This window comes from Cajanus cajan, chromosome 11 (genome assembly GCF_000230855.2).
Source record: "Cajanus cajan strain Asha chromosome 11, NIPB_CcT2T_4, whole genome shotgun sequence".
NCBI lineage: Eukaryota > Viridiplantae > Streptophyta > Magnoliopsida > Fabales > Fabaceae > Cajanus > Cajanus cajan.
This window is the reverse complement of record NC_138527.1, coordinates 21695040-21716979: the sequence shown is the minus strand read 5'-3', so window position 1 is coordinate 21716979 and position 21940 is coordinate 21695040. Positions and strand designations below refer to the sequence as shown.

General features: G+C 33.0%; 3 protein-coding genes across 3 annotated transcripts; all 3 read right to left on the bottom strand.

Annotated features, from left to right (window-relative positions):
* Positions 1-1939: 1939 nt before the first annotated feature.
* Positions 1940-8971, bottom strand: LOC109815877 (large ribosomal subunit protein uL14mz). The gene is made up of 4 exons (XM_020380695.2): positions 8810-8971; positions 5197-5257; positions 2803-2894; positions 1940-2568 (listed from the first exon to the last, which is right to left on the bottom strand). The coding sequence occupies exons 2-4, from the start codon at positions 5228-5230 to the stop codon at positions 2194-2196; spliced, it is 501 nt and encodes a 166-aa protein (XP_020236284.1). The 5' UTR covers positions 5231-5257; positions 8810-8971; the 3' UTR covers positions 1940-2193.
* A 7173-nt stretch (positions 8972-16144) lies between these two features.
* Positions 16145-17219, bottom strand: LOC145953433 (uncharacterized). Its single transcript, XM_083067388.1, has 2 exons — positions 16665-17219; positions 16145-16255 (listed from the first exon to the last, which is right to left on the bottom strand). Exons 1-2 carry the CDS (start codon positions 17217-17219, stop codon positions 16145-16147), a joined length of 666 nt encoding a protein of 221 aa, XP_082923514.1.
* A 2470-nt stretch (positions 17220-19689) lies between these two features.
* Positions 19690-21402, bottom strand: LOC109815871 (uncharacterized). Its single transcript, XM_083067387.1, has 4 exons — positions 20654-21402; positions 20333-20567; positions 20172-20231; positions 19690-20079 (listed from the first exon to the last, which is right to left on the bottom strand). The coding sequence occupies exons 1-4, from the start codon at positions 21400-21402 to the stop codon at positions 19690-19692; spliced, it is 1434 nt and encodes a 477-aa protein (XP_082923513.1).
* Positions 21403-21940: the final 538 nt, after the last annotated feature.

Below are 21940 nucleotides of genomic sequence, written 5' to 3'. Positions count from 1 at the left end.
TGCATACTATTTAAGTCTTTTACCATTATGTTGAATCTAGTAGTTCAATTTCAAGGGAGTTTATTGTAATTAGGATGCAATCGGATAAATAGTGCAAAAACACATTTATTGAATTAAGTATTTATATGTTGTTCATAAATTCTTCCAAACAAGATCTTAATTGTATTTTTAGTCTTCAAAATAAATAAATAAATATTATATATATATATATATATATATATATATATATATATATATATATTTCGGTCTCTCAATTTTAAGTTTTTTTTGTCTTTGTAATTTTAGAAATGTTATTTTAATCACTATTATTATAACTAATAGTGACAAACAGAAAGGGATTAATAGAAATTTTTTATTTTTATTTTGAGGACTAAAATCACAAGTTTCAAATTTGAATGACCAAAAAAAGTATATAATCACATTTTAGTGATTAAAAACATGTTTAAGTTATAATTTAATCTTTAACATTTATGAGATGAATTGATATGTCTTTTTTATTAAAATAATTATCCAAATATACATGTTATCTTTAAGAATCTTTTTATTTGTTTATCGACATAGTCCATATAATATTTTAAAATTGACAACTAATAATAAATATTCATGAAATGTAACTTTTGTTACTCTTGTATCATTTTTATAAGTTGTTCCAAACGCTTAACCTGTTAATAAGCTCTTAGAATTTTAAAAAATAAAATAAAATAAAATCTTAAAAACGCATTCTTAATCCTAATCTATTCTACTTAGTCTCCGACAAAAATGAGCATCAAACTTCCAACTCTTAGCTTACTAGTAACAACTATTATTTTGTTTAGCAGAAGGGTGACAACTGGCAAGTTTATTAAAGCACAATGTTATGCTATTAAAGTCTGTTCTCTACAATGTTCTGCTTATGCTAGCGTTTTGGGACGTTATAGCTGTTTTTTAGAATGTACAATATAATGCAGTGTGACTAGTCATATGCTTGCCTTATATTTGTCTTGTCTCAACTCATGCACTTGCATATCTCAAACAGTCCAATGTCTTTTCTTTTTTCCTTTTTGTTTTAATATTTTGGAGGACTATTTTAGCTTCTAACATATCTTGCATTTTATTTTAGAAAAAAGTATCAGGTTGATCCAGAAGAAAACTTGGACCATTTGGAATGATACATCCGAATCAAAATGAATTACAACTCATTCCAAATCTTGTAATTTGGCAAGGGTTTGTTGATCAAAGATTCCTTGATGGACCAAAGCTAGATGCTGGCTTTGCTGTTATGTTCACTAGTCGGCACAGACAAATAGGGACATGAACAACCTCTACTAATCTGGCTCTGACAGTGACGAGCCTCACTCTTTCATCAACTAGATTGCATTATCCATTGTATCTTGGCAAAAATTCAAAACAGGGTATTTCGTAAAGTAATCAAAGGAATCGTAATACAGTACACTTGAGCTTTTGTTGCTTAACCTTTTTCTTCACTGTTACTTTACAGTTTCCAATAATTGTGTAATATGTGTTGAAGTTTAAAAATATAAATACATCCAAGTAGTTTCGAGGGTATATATATTGAACAAAGCAAGCAAAGAATGTTTGTGGGGCAACCCAAAAGTCTTCTTTTTACCTAATGAGAAGAAAGAACCATAAAGGTTAAGCATATGCAAGGGAAGGATGTGTATTTTAAAAGATTGGGATTTGTATGAGGTTTTGAACTCGTAAATAGTATCTTCGAGTAACATCAAAATTCCTTACCTTCTTTTCTTGGCTTTTCACATTAAATTTTGAGCTATGCTCGTACTTAAACCTTTTTCACCTCCTACCAATTTCTACATACTAGCATGATACTCAGGGAAAAAATTCAGCTAAAAGAAAACGGTCTAATTAGTGCCTCGAGGTTAATTGATAATAAGCAGTTTAATACATTTTATTTTATAAAAAAAATTAATTATTCAAAACATTTATGTAAATAAAAAAAAATCATCATAATCATAAATATTTGATCTGTTACATGAAACACACATGAATATCGTGTCTCTAGAGCATTTTTTGGCTAGAAACTAAATCAAATCAAATGCTAGTTATTTAAGTAAAAGCCTTCTACACCTGTTTTGCGCATCCTAAATTGATAAGGTACTAAGCACATCACACCAAAATTCAAATAAAAAATGGTAGATGTGATATTGGAATTCATAACAACCCTTTTTTTCTCATTTATGCAATATGTCCCGCCAAGGTAAGAATCTTGACATGCTTCTTTTGCCTCAGTTCATGAGGCACTGGTCCAAAAACTCTGGTCCCAATAGGTTGGCCTTGCTTGTCAACAAGCACCACAGCATTATCATCAAACTTGACCTCACTGCCATCACAACGCCCCCTTTGCATTGCTGCACGCACAACTACCCCATACACAACCTTTCCTTTCTTCACTTTTCCATTAGGATGTGCTTCCTTCACAGATGCTATTATTGTGTCACCTAATCTTGCCCCTTTCTTCCCTTTCAATGCTTGTATGCACATCACCTTCTTAGCCCCAGAGTTATCCACAACCTTGAGAACAGTCCTCATCTGAATGAAGGTGCGTTGTTGCTGCAACAAGGCAAGAGATTTGGTGGTTTAGGGTAAGAGAAAATTGTAGCAGAGGGTAAAAGAATGGATTTGTGACTTATAACATACATATCTTTGTAGCACAAGGAAAAGTAAATGTTTGCAGCAACATAGGTTAACCAACACCATGTTGGGCGCACGAGTATAGTGTTGATGAAGAAAATATATAATTAAAAATAGTGCAAACATGATCTTGCATTTAATTCATACACTGACCTGAGAAAAGAAATTGCCGCATGTCAGCTCATGTGATGTGGAAAATAAACCAGGGGAACTGTTGCTTAATCCCCCGAGAAGAGAACGGCCCACTATTTTGGTTTTTCAACACATGAAATAAAAAGAAGTAATAAGTTATAAATGAAAGTATCATCTTATCAACATAAAAAGTATTCACTTCATGGAGGTATCTGAGGCATGAAAGCAAAACGGAGCTTATTACATGAGATTTCAAGCTTGCTCTAATTCCAGTTGTTAACAAAAGAATTATTGTTGCTACATGTTTTCAAACAATAAAATCTTCTTGCAATAGTTTAAGACTTAAAGCACATAACAGGAGGTTCAGGAATCTTCTCAGTGTGCTACAAATGATACAACAACAAAAAGGGAAAAAAAAAATACATCATCAGTAATAGCAACAATTCCTTAATATTTTATGCATAAAAAACAGCCTTTCAAACATCGAGTGCATAAACACAAAAGGAAGCTACGAGTACAAACCCACCCTATACGAGGTGAAGAGGAAAATTTTGCCTAAAATGTTGGAATTACACCGCATCCAAATGCATGCCACTCTTGCTAAAAGAGTACATGTCCAAAGCAACTTATTATCTTTCTAAGTCCCAAAAATTTGTTCATTTTCACTTAAGCAGAGAAAGCTTCAGCAGAGGCAAGAAGAAGAAAATGCAGAGCTCGCCTTATGAGTTAGAACTTTAATCATTCAGGGCCTTCTTTTCTGATGAAATTCACTACTTCAATTTGTGAATGGGTGTGTGAGTCAACACTTATTATGAATTGAGCTTCATTTCTGTGGGGTTCTAAAAGCTGTTTTAGGTATTTAGTTCTCTTACTTGACAGCTTATTAAAGTGGAATTGATTCCTGATTTTCATGGTCCCTAAGGTTTAGCCATTTATTCAAATTACACAATGAATAAAATTGTCTGAGATTTATAATTCAGAGAGAACAAGGCAGGGAGACATGGTATGCATTGTGTAGTTGTAATTCTAGCCAGGTTATCAATGGTGATTGGCAGAATATGGCATAAGGCCAAAATTTCACCATATAACCACACCATTGCAGCCTATGGCACTACCATAGCACAAATTACCTATGGTGGGTGGCGGTGTTGTAAAAAAGCCACGTTATAGGTTTATGGCATCAATATAACAGTTATTTAACAACATAGGATTCTAGGCATGAAATTTTCTCCTTGCTCTAGAAAAGGGGTAGTAAAAAACAAACTAAGAGTGCAGGGTCACAACTACACAAAATGTATAACTATGTAAAGGTAGGTCACAACTACACAAAATGTATAACTATGTAAAGGTTGTTCAGTCTCCCGGACTTATTGACTTGATGGTAAAGTGAAGGGGCTTCCCAGTCTGCTAAACAAAAAAGAGGAAAAAAAAAAACCTTGAGTTAACAATCCTATTGTATTTCAAGAATTAGATGAAATTTAGCTTAGGGCCATATCTAGTAGTATTCATAAATCATAACTCAATCTTGAAAATTAAAAAAAAATAAAAAAATCTGACTTAGATGCTGCAGTACGTTGCCTTGGAAACCAAATTCAACGTTAAAGATGGCACATAACCAGAGAAAGTAATGGAAACTGCATTACCGATGAGTTACGATGCACAGATACTTCTATATGGCTACCGTACTCAATTACTATACCAGATACTCATTTGGTACATGTGGGTATGTAGTTAATACACAAGGTATTTTTTCTAACAATTTTTCTTAATATATTTTTTGACACAACTTAGTTATAAATTACAGTAGCACTTTATCAATATATTTGAAGTACAAGTCACTCAATGCAAAAATCTCACTTTATATTTTGTTACTATATAAAAAACACGCAACACAACTAGTAGTAGTAGTTCATTCTTTCAAATATGACAGATATACCTCAATTCATTTTCAATTCAGCAGTCAAAAAGTGCTATACTGGCAATTGTTCCAGTGCAACCAAATTAGTGGTTGCAGCATAGTCTTGGCCACTGAATAGTGTTACTCATATTCAACAATATTTTTTTTGCCCCTTTTTAACATGCCAAAGGAATCCTTGGGGGGGGGGGGACTGAAATTAAAAAAACTCACTAATACATGAAATTTCAGTGAAGTCAAAAATCAATCTAATACATAAGGGCTATATATATATAAAGGATCCGAGCAGTGTCCTTTAGAATTTACATAAATAAAATTACATTGGAGACCACATTGAAGCTCACAGAACCAGAAAAAACATATACTTGCGATAAAACAAACCTCAAAGTTCCATTGAACTTAGAGCATCAATGCAACGCATTATCAGGTTTTGGAAATAAAAATCTTAAGCTTTGAAAAAGAAAACGAAAAACACAATTTGCATTGTGAATATAACATACCACGAGAACATCTGGAAGCAAAAGTCGCAGCCATCTTCAAATTTGAAGTCTTTTTTTCTCCCTAGCAGAATAAACACAAGATTTTCACTCTATAACGAAATACAAAAAAGCAGCCAAAAGGGATATAGAGAACCAGAAAACCACTAGAAATGCTACAATTCACACTGGACAACCAACATTGAGATTTTGGAAAGAGTGACATATGATGGGCCAACCGGGTTCATCTGGCCCAGCCCAAAAGTGAACAGTTAAGAGGATGTTTAATTAAACTACGGTTCTGAACCAAAAGAAAATAAAACATGGTTGTGTCTACCTTAACCTTTTTTTCAACTCAATGCATCATAATTTTAATCTATTAAAATTTAATTATACAGATAGTTTCTTATTCTTTTTAGATAGTTTTTTAGTGTAATTTCTATATATTATTAAGTGTAAAAAATTATACACTGTCAACTAATTAGACACTATAATAGTTATGATTTTTAAAGTAGTTATTGTAAAAAACAACTAATTTATTATATGTGAGTTGTGATTAGTGTCATAAAATCACTTTACAATGTTGTAGATAAAATATCAACTCTTTTACACATATCTTTTACAAGCAACGTTGAGAACTATCACTTTTAATGGTGAAACTGCAGGAAATCTAAATAATAATAATAACAATAATAAAAAGGAAATGGTACCATAAATTAAAAGGAAAAAAAAGGAAAATAACCTACTTAAAAGGCTTTTAAAGAAGAGGAGATACAAAACATAATTCACTAGTCAGCTTCTACAAAAGATTCACGACATTATTAACCAGTCCAAGTATCCATCATACAATGGTACACGTACATGTATACTAAATCTATTGATGTCTCAACTAGACCACAATTAAAATGAATTTCTTTTATTTTTAAAGGGACTAATAGTTTTTTATTATCAATAAGTGCACAATAAGTATAATGTTATGCATGGCATATAACTAAAATACATGTTGACTGCATAGTAGTCAATCCCGGATAGCGGCGCGGAGCGGCCGACCCTAAAACTGGGATAGCGGGATGACGCGGAGCGGGATAACCGCTATTTAAATATTAATTTATATATATTAAATAATTAATAATATATATATAAAAGCTAAAAAAACAAAAAAATAACTCTAAATTCATGCATTAAACATTTTTAATAATTAAAAGTTCATAGTACTCAAACAATACATAATATAAAATGTCTCCAAAACAAAGTGTTAAAGCTCTAAGTAAGTAAAAAATTAAACATTATAATCAGAAATTAAAAATAAAATTTGCTAAATTAAATTTAATCAGAAATTAAAAACAAAATTTGTTGAATTAAATTTAATCAGAAATTAAAAATAAAATTAGCTGAATTAAATTTAATCAGAAATTAAAAATAAAATTTGTTGAATTAAATTTAATCAGAAATTAAAAATAAAATTAACTGAATTAAATTTAATCAGAAATTAAAAATAAATTTTTCTGAATTAAATTTAATTAGAAATTAAAAATTAAATTTGCTGAATTAAATTTAATCAGAATTTAAAAATAAAATTTGTTGAATTAAATTTAATCAGAATTTAAAAATAAAATTTGTTCAATTAAATTTAATCAAAAATTAAAAAAAAAAAAATCAGTTGAAATAATTTAATAAATAATTAAAAAAAAATGTGTTGCATGTTGCATAAAAGACAGAACCAAGGAGAATAGGGGAATAGAAGAAGACAAACGCGAGTCGGAGGAAGAAGAATAGAAGACAAACGCGCGTCGGAGCTTGCGGCCACGTCGGAGCTGCGTCGGACCTGGAGGCTCGTCGGAGTCGGAGGTGCGTCGGAGCTGGAGGCGCGTCGCCGATGGAGGTGCGTCGGAGCCGGAGTTCGTCGGAGCTGCACGCGATCGCTAGAGAAGAAGAAACAGAGAGGGAGAGACGAGCCGAGGTGTTTGTTTTGGATGAGTCTGAAATCGCGAGAGGGAAGGGATGATTAGGGCAAAAAAAGCCCATTGAAAAGACTGACTTACCCTTAATGAAGGGTAAGTCTGAAATCGCGCCCGCGAATCCGCGATTTGGGCCGCTCCGCTACGCCTCCGACGCGGCCGCTCCAGCCGCTACAGAAATCCGCCACGCGACAGCAGCCACATTGCGGGGTGAGGCCGCTCCGGCGATAGCGGCCGCTCCGGCCGCTATTGACTACTACTTGACTGATGGTTGGACTCTGGTTACTTGCCTCTCCAGCCCAATATGAAGGTTCAGAAACAGAATCCAAACTTCACCATTTCGAGTCCAAGGACAAAAACACACCTACAAAGCCTTTGTTCAAGAGAATCAATACCAGTCAAAGACACCAAACTTCCTCTAATTTACCCCATTATTCTGGTCAACTAGTTGTTTCAGTTGAGCTTTGATCAGATTCTGATAGGTTCAGTTCTAAGGAAATCACCAGACCAGCAGATCAACTAATTAATCAGTTGAGCCACTGAAAGTTTTTGGAAGTATTCTTAATACAGGGTTTATTAGATATTTAATGATAATTATTGGAAGAATTAGGAAGGGGATAGGTTGGGATGGTGCACAATGGGCGTAAGCCCTGAAGTTACAAATAAACGATATTATATATTCACAAATGTCCAAGCTTACAATTGCTGCAAGTTTAAAACCTTTATAGAGAACCAAAGTCCCCGAGGCAAACTGAGTAATCTTTGTGTCAATAATTCACATAAACAAAATCATATACTTAAACTTTTGATCTTGACTCTAGCCATTATAATGTGTTCTTAATACCCAAGGCTCATTAATGATTCACTGGCAACCTATCTAGTTACTATTATTCAGTACCCGTCAGTTTTCATGTTATAGGAAGAAGGAACTGTATAATGATAATGAAAACAATCAAAACAAGAAAAACTACTGATATTTGAATTTTTTTTTTAAAAAAAGTCAGTAGCAGCTATCTTTTGACAATTTTTTTTTCTAACTATAGGTTAGCCCATTATCTATATATTGATAACAAAATGTATCAATGAATATTCATTCAACTCAATTAATCCGACATCTATCTAGGTACATAAAAATCTACAATTATGTATATCAGTCAAAGTTACACAAGGTCCCCAATTTCATATAACCCAATCCACATTGATGAAAAATATAGTGCTGCAGAACACAATCTCAAAAGAATATCCAAGATGAATGTTTTCAAACACAAAAAAAGTTTGCATTCATTGCAAAGATAAGGGGGGAAAAACTGGTTTTAAGATACTAGTTTTCTTAGCATTCCCAAGTCCCATGATCCATGCTCAAAAGTACTAAAATTTAATCCCAAACACTTTTGGTCAGTGGTCAAACATTATAAAATGCAAAACTTAATAATTTAAAAGTGGACATTTGCTACAATTTTTGAAACTCAAAAAATAAGACACCTTCAGTAATTTTAATAACATAATAATTCATCACCAAAATTACAACATTTGCCAGAAAGCAAACTCCCACTTCTGTAATGAAATCAAACACATAACACCAATTGCAACGGTACCGCTAGAAATAAAACAATGATAATAATAAGAAGAAAGGTAAACCCTAATCTTGAAACATCATAGAAATGAAGGAAACATCGTACCGTGTGGAAGAGTAGGATTGAATTCGGTGCAGTGCGTTCGAAGAAAGGAAAAGGGGTTTGAAAAGAAAACCCTAATCTTGAATGGGAAAGAAGGAAGAAGAAGAAAATGAAGAAGAGAGAACAATGTGGTCACACAGGCGCAGCAGCTTCTATTCTTCTTGTTGGAAGTAAAACATCCTTTTCACCACCTATACATTATTTTTTAATTATGAAGAGTAATTTAAATTTTAAGGTAAATTTAAAATTATTATTTTTTGTTTCATAATTTTTTTAAAAAAGTTATTTTTTGAATCACTAATAATATCTAAAAAATGGTAAATTGAGATAATTATAAACTAAGTTTAATATAATGTTTTTACTATAAAAAAATATTTGTTGCAGATTTTATGTAATTTACTAATAAAATTTTAATATAAAGATTAAAATAAAATTTTAAAATTACAAATTAAAAAGATTAATTTTAAATTTAAGAAATAAAAAATAAATTTATCTAAAATTTAAAAAATTAAAAATATATTTAATTTTTTTTTCTTAATATGTTTAAATAAATGTGTTTTAAGTACATATAAATAAATTCCAGGGAAAAAATCATATAAATATAGTAGTTTTTTGCTTTAGTCTTTGTTTCTATAATATTTTTCATTATCTTAGAGGTACAATAAATATAGGATTGTTAACTTGTTATATTCAAATATTTTTAAACCAGAACTAAATGATTATGCAGACGCAGGTTATTTGTCAGATATTTATAATGGTAAATTACAAACAAGATATTTATTTATAAGTGGTGGTACAACCATTTCATAGCGGTCTATAAAACAAACCATATCAGTCACTTCATCTAATCATGTTGAAATTTTAACATTACATGAGGTAAATCGTGAATATGTTTGACTAAGATCTGTATTCAACATGAACGAAAAACTTGTGGTTTATTTTCTGGAAAAATGACTTCGACAATTATACTTGAAAATGTATTGTTCAATTGAAATATGGATACATAAAGGGAGATAGAAGAAAGCATATTCTACCGAAATTTTTTTTACTCATATCTTCAAAGGAATGATGATATAAATGTTCAACAAGTCCACTCAAGTATCAACCTAGCATATCTCTTTACAAAGTCACTTCCAAGAAAAGTTTTTGAACAGTTGATACATAAGATTGGACTCCGTCGTCTTAAAGATTGTATGCATGAGGAGAAATAAATATTTATAAATGATGTACTCTTTTTCCTTCACTAGGTTTTTATTCCACAGGATTTTTCTTAGTAAGGTTTTAACGAGGCACATTCTAAATATTGGACATCTAGGAAGGAGTGTTATGAATAATAATTAGTGGCTCAATTAGTGGATATCAATATTCACTATCAATCATTACCATTTTATATTTTTTTTATGTATGTATTATTCCTGTAATTTGTGTGTGATAATAATATATATTTAATCAAAGATAATATGAGATAGAGAAAATAATCTGATTGGTGTACTATCTTTGGAGGAGGACTAACCTATTTATAAGTACATGTGGTAGCTGAACAATTATTCATAACAATTGACATCCACTAATTGAGTCACTAATTATTATTCATAATAATTCGTTATTTATTTTACAGTAATACTTATTAATCTATACTAATAGATAAAGGAGATATTTATTTACATAATCTTTTTTCATCTCCACAATGATTATATCCTTAATTTTTAAGAAAAAATAAATACTTTTAATAACTATCGTTAACCAATTCTACATAATTTTTTATATTATTATATTATATTTTATTTTTAAAAATATTTAAAAGCATGAAGTACGTCTTAATACTTTTTTTTTTTAAAAACCAAAAACTTAGCTCATATCATTAAGAATATCATGAATGATAAAATTTGGGATGTGAAAAAAATCACAAAGATTTGCACTATCTATTGTTGCTTTAGCAAGCTTATGAGCACTAATATTGGCAGATCTAGGGGAGAAACTTACATGAGAGTTTGTGGGGTTAACCATAATAGGCTTACATTGGTCAAGAAGGCAACCAAGTTCAGTTATGTCAACAGAGTGGTGATTGGAGAAATAGAAAGAGATACGATTACAATCTATTTCAAAAATAGTATTCTCCAAGTTCTGGTTATGGGTCCAGTTGATAGCATGAAGAAAAGCAAAGACTTTACCAACATGGGGCTCCAAACAGCCTTTGATGGTGGTTGAACAAGCTCTAATAAAGGCACCTTGATAGTCTCTAATGCAGATGCCTATTCCGGTAAGGCCTTCCACCGGAAAGAAGTGAGTGGCAATGTTGCACTTAAGCGACCCTTGGGGAGGAGGAGACCATCGTTGCCTAGATAGAGGTTTAGAGTGATGAATCGGAGCAGCTCTATTAGCAGTGGCCCAATCATGAAGCATGAAGGAGGCATGAAGGTTGATCTCATTTTGGTTCCAAGGAGTGTTACTCCAATGCAAAGCATTCTGGCTGTGCCACATGCTCCAAAGAATCATGGAAAATTCTGCAGTAGCTTGAGGAGTCCAGTGCTGCAAAATATGAGATATAAGGTTAAAAACACCATCAGAAGAGTTAATCAAGTTCATGATGCGAGAGTGGAATTTACTTCCCTGCCAACACAGCTTGGCTGATGGACAGCTAAAGAAAGTGCCAGGTGTTTTCAATATCAATATTGCATCGAAAGCATGTGCTGGGACATCAAATGCCTTTCTCTTGAAGGTTGGGCCGAGTGGGAAGGATGTCCCGCATCAATCTCTATATGAAGTGCTTAATGTTGTGGGGAATGCATAGATTCCAAATGTTTTTCCATGGACCAGGAACACTAAGATGACCCATGCAGAGGCTATGTTGGAGATATCCTTTATAGGCAGAGCAAACAGTATAAGAACTAGAGGGATTCTAGTTCCAAATGCGTTTATCTTCACAGTGTAGGTTGAGGATAGGAATGTTGAGTATATGGTTGCTAGTGTCCATCAAACAGGGAGTTAATCAAATCAGTGTTCCAATCAAGCTTATCGTTACTCATCAGATCGGAAACTTTAAAAACTTGGCTATTTGAGGGGTCATGAGGATGAATACAATGGTAATTGTCATTGTATTTGATCCAAGGCTCACCCCAAACAAGAATGGTATTCCCATTCCCAAGCCTCCAACGAATACCATTCTTAAGAAGATGTTGGGTGCACCAAAGATTTTTCTGTGTAGCTAGGGTTGTGACCCAATGGAGCATTGAGAAAGTTAGCTTCGGGGTAGTATTCGATTTGGTAGATTCTACTGATCAGAGAGTTTGGGTTGGTAAGAAGCCTCCAAGCTTGCTTACCAAGCATATCAAGGTTAAAGGCAGATAAGTTTTTGAAGCCAAGTCCACCCTTAAGTTTGGAAATGGCAAGCTTTTCCCAACGCATCCACTTAATTCCTTTGTGCATATGAATTTGCACCCCACCAGAAGGCATTTAGTAATTTCTCAATCTCATCTATGGTGCGGGAAGGAATCAAAAAGACACTCATAGCATATGAAGGGAGAGCCTACAAAATAGCCTTGATGAGGGTCTCTTTACCTGCCTTAGATAACGATTTGTGGCTCCAAGACTGTAATTTTTCCATATACCCTCCTTGATAAACTTGAAAACTTTATTTTTATTTCGTCCAATCATAGATGGGAGTCCAAGGTACTTATGCTCAACCCAAGGGGTCAAGCATTGATACCAATTGAAGTTAGCGGGAAAACACATAGAAGGGGGGTTGAATATGTGTGTGTGTTAACAAAGGTATTTTAAAATCATTTTCGCAAGATTAATGTTCTTCGTCCACTGCACTTTTGAATATCAGACGGTTGTGCATAGTTTGCTTAACATACAATCAATGCGTCTGAAGGGTTTATCGTCCACTAGGGAAAATGTCTCGTAAAAATATTAATTGAAGTTCTTACATTTTCCTTTTCAAGATAGTTTCGTTTAAGGATAAGTAGTAGATGAAACTTTCAGTGTAATAAGTTTGTCAAGAAAAGTTAGCGTCTTCGTCTAAAAGTTGTTTTAAAGATATATAAACACTGGACGAAGTCTTTCACAAATGTTTGTCTAAGTAAATAAAAGGATGCAATCATTTTATATTGGTTTGTTCAACAGAGCTACGTCCAGTCTCCTTCAACTTGAAGGGTTCCATTAGATAGGAAATGAAAAACATTGAGTATTATTGTCCACTCTTGGACCTGAGTATTCTCGACCACTCCTGGCCTTGAGTATTCTCGACCACTCCTGGCCTTAAGTATTCTCGACCACTCCTGGCCCGTCAGCTTCACTCACCAACGCTAGTATTCTTAAACCACTTATGGTTCTCCAAGTATTCTCGACCACTCCTGGCCCGTCGGCTTCACTCACAAACGCTAGTATTCTTAAACCATTTCTAGTTCTCCAAGTATTCTCGACCACTCCTGGCCCGTCGGCTTCACTCACCAACGCTAGTATATTCTTTTCAGCCACTTCTGGCTAGCAGTGAGTATTCTTTGACAAGCCCCTCCAGGCTTTACAAGTATTCTTTTCTTTGCCTCTTCAGGCTTTACAATGTTGGCTAGACAGTTTTGGTTGAGTGCATACATTACTCTCACAGAGAGGATTGGGAATTTCCTACACTCACTAAGGTTTGCTACCTTAGTTTTACAGAGACTTGTGTTTGAGTGTTTGGGTTACTCTCATGGAGAGGATACATAAGTTTACAACACTCAGTAAGGTTTAGTCCATTACTGACATTTCGAACACCTTAGTCTATAGAGATACAAATACAATATTACATTGTACATATGACTATGTATGCTCATCTCTGGTCTCTGCCTCGCGGGCTTGATATCACTATTTTTCTTTCAATCAAAAAGTCAACCTTTTAAGGTTTTAGGTAGTGATATATATATATTCTTGTTGATTCTGCCCGTTGCTTGATTTTGAATATGTCTGTTGATGCGGAGCTTCCCGTTGCATATGTCCGTTGAAGCTGATATAGTCATTCTTGACTAGTTTGATCTTCTCATTTAATGCTCAGATTCTTGCATTAAATGTTGCTTCTTGCTTTTATACATTGCATGTATTCTTCTTCGGTCTATTGTTAGCGGTGTTTGACTTTATCTGAGACTTAGAAGTTGTTTATCTTTTTCTGGTCATGCAACAATATACCCGTTATCCTTTTCTGAAAAAGTAATCTATTTTTTCTAACCCATGCATGCTTTTGCTTTTGCGTGCTTCTCTTCTTCTTTGTTTCTTCATTTAGATCACGTATCTTATATTGAGGGCTTCTGTGTGATTATAGACGATGCCTTGGTTTATCTCTTGAGACTTCATTCTTCATATGCTTTTATGGCAGTGTTCGTCTTCGTCTATTTGTTCTGTGCATCTCAATTTTGACTTTTGCTTTAGTGTCTGAGTTCAGTGCTTTGACTTTTCGTTGGTCTGATTAACAATGTGAATATACAAACATTGTTTCCATCTGGAGTGTCTCTCAGTCTGTGCTATCTTTCGTCTGATCTATAGTTGACTTTCTTTTGGACCTTAAACATATGCCTCGTCTAATTTGCGCTTTAGAGCAGTTGCACTTGATACAACTTTGTCTAGATATTTAGACTTTTGTGATCATTTGGCGCACATTCGTGTTCCTTCCATTTATCTATTGACGCCCAGTTTCCTCTGTCATTTACTTCATCTACTATCTGCCTCGACTTGTCTGGTTCTTATGACGTGCCTTGCCTCGATTACTCTTCATCTAAAGGTTACATGAGCTTTGTCTGATGTTTAACCTTCTTTTGTCTTGTGCTTGAGTTAGTCTGCTTTGGCTTTTCGTTTGATGCTTCAATCCTGTATTTGTTGAATGTTCTTCCGTTCGTGATCCATCGTAATTTTGATGTTTGACTGACCATCATCTGAATCTTGTTTATTTTGCGCAGGCTTTGTGAATTCTTGTATTTAATGCCTTTGATCTTCCATTAAATGTTTACTTGCTGAATCTACATTCTACGAGGTCTTTTGTACCATTTGATTGCTTCTATATCTAGCATTAGGATATCTCCGTACTTTCCTGATACATAGACGTTGTCCTTTACTGATTGGTAGGTGTACTTGCTCTGACACACGTTGTTTTGATTTGTGGATAAACGCTCATCCATTTTTCTTATCTTCCTTCTTCTATTTTGATGTCTTCATGTGTTCTTCTGGAAGTGTGGATGCTAGATAGTTCGTCTCGTTGTGTCTTCAAATGCAATACAGCTTTCTTGACCATCGTCTGTGTATTCGAGTCTCCGTCTAGTTGGCTGTTGTAAGTACTTGACTCTGTCTAGGGTGCTCTTGCTAGGATTTGCCCATCGTCCAAGGTCTTGTATCGTCTAAGTCTTCATCTAATGTATTCCCTTTGTTTGCTCAGCCTTTATCCAATGCTTGCCTCATATCTCCTTGATTCTGGTATGGATGTATATTCTCGATTCAGCAATTTACTTGTACTTGTATCTGAAACACTAACACACTTGTTAGTAATAACAATATGTATTATATTTGTCTCATTCAAAACCTTGCTGGGAATTGCTTTCGTCTTCGTCTGACTTAACATAACTACTACAAGAGATATCTTATTCTCGACACCCTTTTGTTATGACAGTTCCATCCATATCTAACAGCACGATCGATATTTGGATCTTCCATCCAAATATTCTCAAAGTGAAAATACTTATCCAGAGGATTAGAAAGGTTAGCATGAAGCTTGAGAGTAATAGGAGAGTGATCGGATTTACCTGCTACACTGTTTGATAGAAGACAGTTAGCAAATAAATGACGCCAATCCTTAGTAACAAGCACTCTGTCTAGTTGTTCTTCAACCAGGTTGTTTGGGAGGTTTCCTTTGATCCACGTAAACGGATGACCAACTAAGGGAAGGTCCTCTTAGTCGCAATCCATCGTGGCTTGAAGAAAACCCTGGATCAAATAATGGGGATGAGGATTCGTACTTTTTTGTCGAAAGATGATAGTATGTCATTAAAATCCCCAATGATACACCAGGGGAGGTTTGAGAGAAAGGCAAGATGTCTAAGCAGGTCCCAAGAGTCTTTTCTCTTACATTTCTCAGGGTAACCATAAGAACTGGTGAGCCTCCAATAATTTTCATTTTGATCTTTAACATTAGCATTTATGTAATTAGTATTGGCTTGAGTAATAGTAATATCGAAGGTATCTTTCCAGAGAAGAGCGAGTCCACCTCCACGACCAATCCTATCAACAACAAACCAGTGGTTGAAATTCAAGATGTGACACAGATCTTTGATTCTATCAGAGTTGACCATGGTTTCACTCAAAAAGAGTATACCAAGCTTATATGAGCAGGTAAGGTCCCATAATATCATAATTGCACGCTTGTGCCCGATTCCGCGACAATTTCAGCTTGTTATACTCATAATTCCTGGTAGCCCTGAGTGTTGGGGACTGCAGATAAAAAAGTCAGATTGTTATTTTCATTAGAGTCATCCATGTCAGCTTGAACAGAGTCTTTTTGATGTTATGGGTTGGTACTAGGTTCATGTCTTCTACGTTTCTTATCAACTCCGACGATTACCTCATTAGTGTATGGGTGCAAGTCATTGGTAGGATCCGCAGTTTCATGATAGTTATCTTAATATTTATAGTTATCATTTGTGGTAATGTTGTCATCATGAAGCCATCATTCTCCTCCGAAGTTGGGAATTTGGCATATATCAGCACGCAGTTTTGGGCCCCAAAGACGAATGCCATCATCGTCTTCTTATTCAAAGAGTTTTGGGCAAAACTTGTCATTGTGACCGAGAATACCACACAAATAACAAAACTAGCCAATTTTTTCGTACTTAAAAGTAACAGTCTTCCATTCTCCACCTTGTTTCTTAATTTTCTTATCTTTTTGAAGAGGGGAACGAATGTCCTTTTTAATGTGAATACGCATATAGGATTTCCGTAAAGAAGCATTGTGCTTGGAGTCATAGTCAAGAAAAGTTCCTAAGCTATTTCCCAGATGTTCACCTATATTTTGAGATATAAAACCTGCAGGAAAATTATGAACTTGAACCCAAACATCTACATGGTTTAACGGGATATCTTTTGGAATATCACTCTCAAAGATTTTGCTTACAATAAGGATGTTGTTTTCAAAATTCCAAGGACCATTATCAAGGACACGTTTGAGATCTAAAGGATGATAAAACTGAAATAAAAAGACCCATGGTTTAATTTTAGGAATAGAGACACCTTTACCAGGTCCCCATATGCTAGCCATACGGTTCTTCATTATATGAGCACGAATGGGTCTATCAGTAAGGAAACGACCCACAAAACTCAGGTTAACTAGGTTAGAGGTACCTGCATCATTTCCATCTTTGATGATTAAGCCTTCAAGATCTTCTTCCAGGGAGCCCATAGTTTTAACGAAATCAGATATTGACTTAAAGTTGTGCAGACAGAGTTTAAAAGAAACATGCAGTGATATAAATTGAAAGCAAGAGAAAGCAGAAAAAGTCACATGCAAAAATACGAAAATGGGTTTAAAAGAGCATGAGATGATTACTTAAAAATTAGGCTTTACGTCGAATATACAACATGCAAATATAGTGATCAGAAAAATGAAAAATCCGGAGAGAGAAAAAGAAATGGAAAAAGAAAAACGGTGACCATGATACAAGATAGACTGGACAGCCCTAAAAGATAGAATGTGAACAATAAAGATCTTGGAAGATTCAAAAGTAAAAAAAGAAAGGTTCATGCAAAAGTTGTCATAAAAAAGAAATCATTTAAAATGAGAGATATTTAATATGTGATGCATACAAGGCTACGTAAAAAGACTACGAGAAAAACGCATACATGTAGCAAAAACATGCAAGAAGATACGTAAAATCAATTGTGATGAGAAAAGGTGAAAGAAAAGAAACCCTGCAACATTTACGAGAAAAAGAAATGATTATGGGAGAGAAATGCAGAATACGTCTTAATACTTATTAATAATATAAAAGGGATATCATTTCTTAGTTTTTTTTTTTAAGATTGCCTTGTCTTTTAACTAATCTATTTATATTCATTTAAAAATAAGTTTATTCTTATTCTTCTTTATCATTCTAACCAAAAGCTCTCATTCGGTAAATTCTCTTATAACAATCATGGTTAAATAACTATTTTCTCTAACTAAATAAAATTATTATCATTATTTTTTAATAACGTTTATTATTTTTATTTTCAAATAAATATATATAGCGATACATAATATTTCTTTTCTTCAAAATATCACTTTAAAATTCCATAAAATAATTCTATTGGGAAAATTTAACTTCTACTTAACTTAAAAAATAGTGTTGACTAAGAAGAGCTTATCTTAATCACCTTAAGAGGTTAGTATTATAAGAATGCGTTAGACCTCAAAATTTGAGTTTCATCAATTATCTAGACAATATGCCAAAACAAAACCATGCAAAATGTTATAGGGTTAACAATTTAACATCACCAAGTGTTTGCCACTACCTAGGAATGGATCATTTTACACTAATTGAAGCTATCTTCACATTCACAATTTGACAGAACATTAATGATAATATTGTAGATGGAAAATTTTAGAAAATCTTAAAATTTTAAATTTTTAAAATTTAAATTACTCTTAATTGAATTTTTTTAAAATATTTTATTTGGATAAAGTATTTTTTAATGTTTTATATTTCAATTACTTGTTTTGATAGAGTATTTCAATTTCTATTAAACAAAATTTTATTTTAAATATTTAGTCAAAAAATTAAAGTTTTAATATTAAATTTTATTAAAATATATTTAATAATTGGAAATTAATTTTAATATTAGAAATTTTTAATAATTTTAAAATAATGCTAGACATTATATTTAGTTAATTTTTTCTTTATAAATTTATAAAATGTTTTAAATTCACAACATATTTAAAAAGTTCAAATAGTGTAGATGTTAATCGTTTTAAAATAATAAAAAAATAATAGGAACCTTTAGTTTTGATTATAGATGATTCAAAATTACAATATCTCGTACAATTCAAAATAAACACTAATTAATAAAATCTCAATTGTATGTATGTCCATATCAAGATAATAAAAATAAAAGATAGTTTGTCAAAGATATCAAAATCACAACTTCAAGATCAATGATTTCAACCTCCTCATAGATGTAAAGCCTACAATTTTTTTTAAAAAAATGATTATAATAAGACCAAAGATCAAAACTCAACTAACAAGCCTTTTTGTTGTCATACTTCAAAATTTACATAAGTATATAAGATGCTATAAATTACAATAAATTTCTAGTAAAGTAACACTAGAACTATAGTCATCTCAACTAAGGTATTAATCTAAAACAAAAATACAGCAGTGTGATATCTTCTACCCCACATTCATAATTACATAATGAATATGAATCATTAAAATCTTTCATAAATAAAACCAAAATATCAAATATCTTATGTAGAGGATTCATATTCATAAACTCATAAACTCATAAACACTAGCTCAATTATGAAAATTAAAAAGGAAAGAAACTAAAGTTTTGAAACAATTCAATGGAAACAATATCCTAAACTAGTCATAACAATGCCCCGATGTCACATATCCTATCAGAGCACGTCCAATCAATGTTGTTAAAATCGAGATTTTACTTAAGATCGGAAAGAGAGTGAAACATCGTAACTCAAGAATCGTAACTCGGATCGTAAGATCTTACACTCCTACTCAAGTTATTAAAAATATAATACCCAAATTTTAAATAGAAAAAAAATATATATATATATACAAAAGTTTGACAACTCCTAATAGAATTAGAAACTTCATAAGTCACAAGACTTGATAACTAAAAACATAACAATTATAAATTCATATAAATCTTGCATTCTAGTCATTTAGGAGAGCATAAATTTCTTCTTGACAACCATCATCCATGTTATCTTCATTCTCATTAATGGCATTAGCATCTCCCACCATTCCAACTCCAATTAATTCATCCTCTTCAATAGGAGGAACATCCAAATCGTCCACAAGTGCATCACCACCACCACTAGTTCCAATATCTTGTCCAACTTCAAGTATGTCTTCATTCAAGGAATTCAAATATGAAATTTGACCATTTTCCTCTACAATCCAATCATCATCGGAAGAAAGGTCTTCAATACTATAGTTTTTTTCTTTTCTAACTCGCTTCTTGTTCAATTTGGAATTTGCCATGACATAAACTACATCATTCATGGTCTTTTGCAACAAACGATTCCTTTTCTTGGTATGGACCTAAATGAAAAATTAATTATCATATAATAGGAAAAAGGAAATGAAATACATTATATATATACAGATATACCATTTTAAATTAGAATTTTTACTCTTTCAAAGACACTCCAATTGCGCTCATAACCGGATGAACTACATGTTAAACCCAAAACCTGAATTGAAAATTGTTGCAATTCTGGATGTTTATCTCCATAAGATTCCCATCAATCTGCTGGACTTTTGGTATTAGGAGCATGTTGAGCTATAGGATGACCAAAAAGGTCTTTTTTTTCTTAAAATCCTGAAGTTGGTCATCAATTTTTCCTATTATTTCAAAGTCTCCAACAATCTTTTCCATGCAATCAATGAATCCTCTCTTAACTTCCCAATCAACCTTAAAATTAGGAGCATAATGTAGTATAGGATTAAGGTAGTAACCTGCAGCATGCAAAGGCCTATGTAATTGTTTGTCCCATCTTTGATCAATAATTTCCCATAAGGGAATGTAGCTACAATTGAAAAAAAAAATACTTTTCAACCAAAGTATTAAGTTTATAATTTATAAAATGAAGCACATAGAATAGAAGATAATTACCTACTCTCATCTCCTCTAAAAGCATCTTGTATCTTTTCTTTAGCTCGATCCATTTCTTCATAAATGAACCCCATGGCTGGCTTTTCATCTGAATCCACTAAGCGCAAAACTTTAACCAAGGGAAAAACACCTCTCATACAATTCATAACATTTTTCCAAAACCCCTTATTTGTAACCAAATTCTCTATAAACTTTCCATCCTTGGTCTTTACTAATTGACTAGAAGTCCATTCTTCAAATGTAAACATTCTAGTTAATGGACCCTTATTCTCATTCAACCATCCCAAGGTTAAGTAGGAAGTAGCAAAACGAGTCAAGCCAGGTCTAATCAAGTCAACCCCCTTAGTAAATTTATGCAATAAAGCAATAAGACTTGCTCTACCATAGATGTACGATGTGATCCTTCTACCACTTGCAATTGTTTCACTATGAAGTGGTATCTTTTTCTCAAAATTTTCAAGCATTAAGTCAATGCAATGAGCTACACAAGGTGTCCAATACAACTTAGTCCTTTTCTTCATCATCATTTCCCCAACTGCCTTGTAATTTGCTGCATTGTCTATGACAATATGAACAACATTTTCTTCCTCGACCTCTTCAACTACATCATCTAACATCTTGAAAATTTTGTCAGCTGTCTTGCATATCTTGGATGCATCAATAGACTTCAAAAAAATTGTTCCAAGTGGACTATTTACTAAAAAATTTAATATAGTCCTCCTCCTCCTATCTGTCCATCCATCTGTCATTATTGTGCATCCAAATTTTTTTCAATAAGTTTTATGATCATCTAACAAAAGATTGGTCATTTCGACATGATAGGATGGTGGGTCAAATCCTGGACCGTGTCAAGCAACTGATTCAAACATTTTCTTATATGTTTCACTATTGGCTGCATTAAAAGGGATAACATTCAAATAAAAAAATAGAGCAATGTCCTGACATGCTTCCTCCCTCAAATCCTTCTTAAAGATCTAGTTGATTGTCATTTGAGAGCTAACTTTTCTCTTGAAAAGATTTTGACTACCAATATCACCACCTTCTAGTTGGGCAGCAAAACTAATACCTATTCCTTCAATGTCACCGAATTTTTTTAGGAGATTTTGTTGCAATGATGAAACAATACCCAACATTTCTTTTTTAACATCTTCAGGAACCGATCTACATGCCCCAACATCTTTGGATGTTCCTACTAAATGATGTTTCAAACGATAAACCCCTCCTGTAAATGTCTTTTCACAAAATTTGCACCTGACTTTTCTTGCATCCACATCAACAGAAACACCA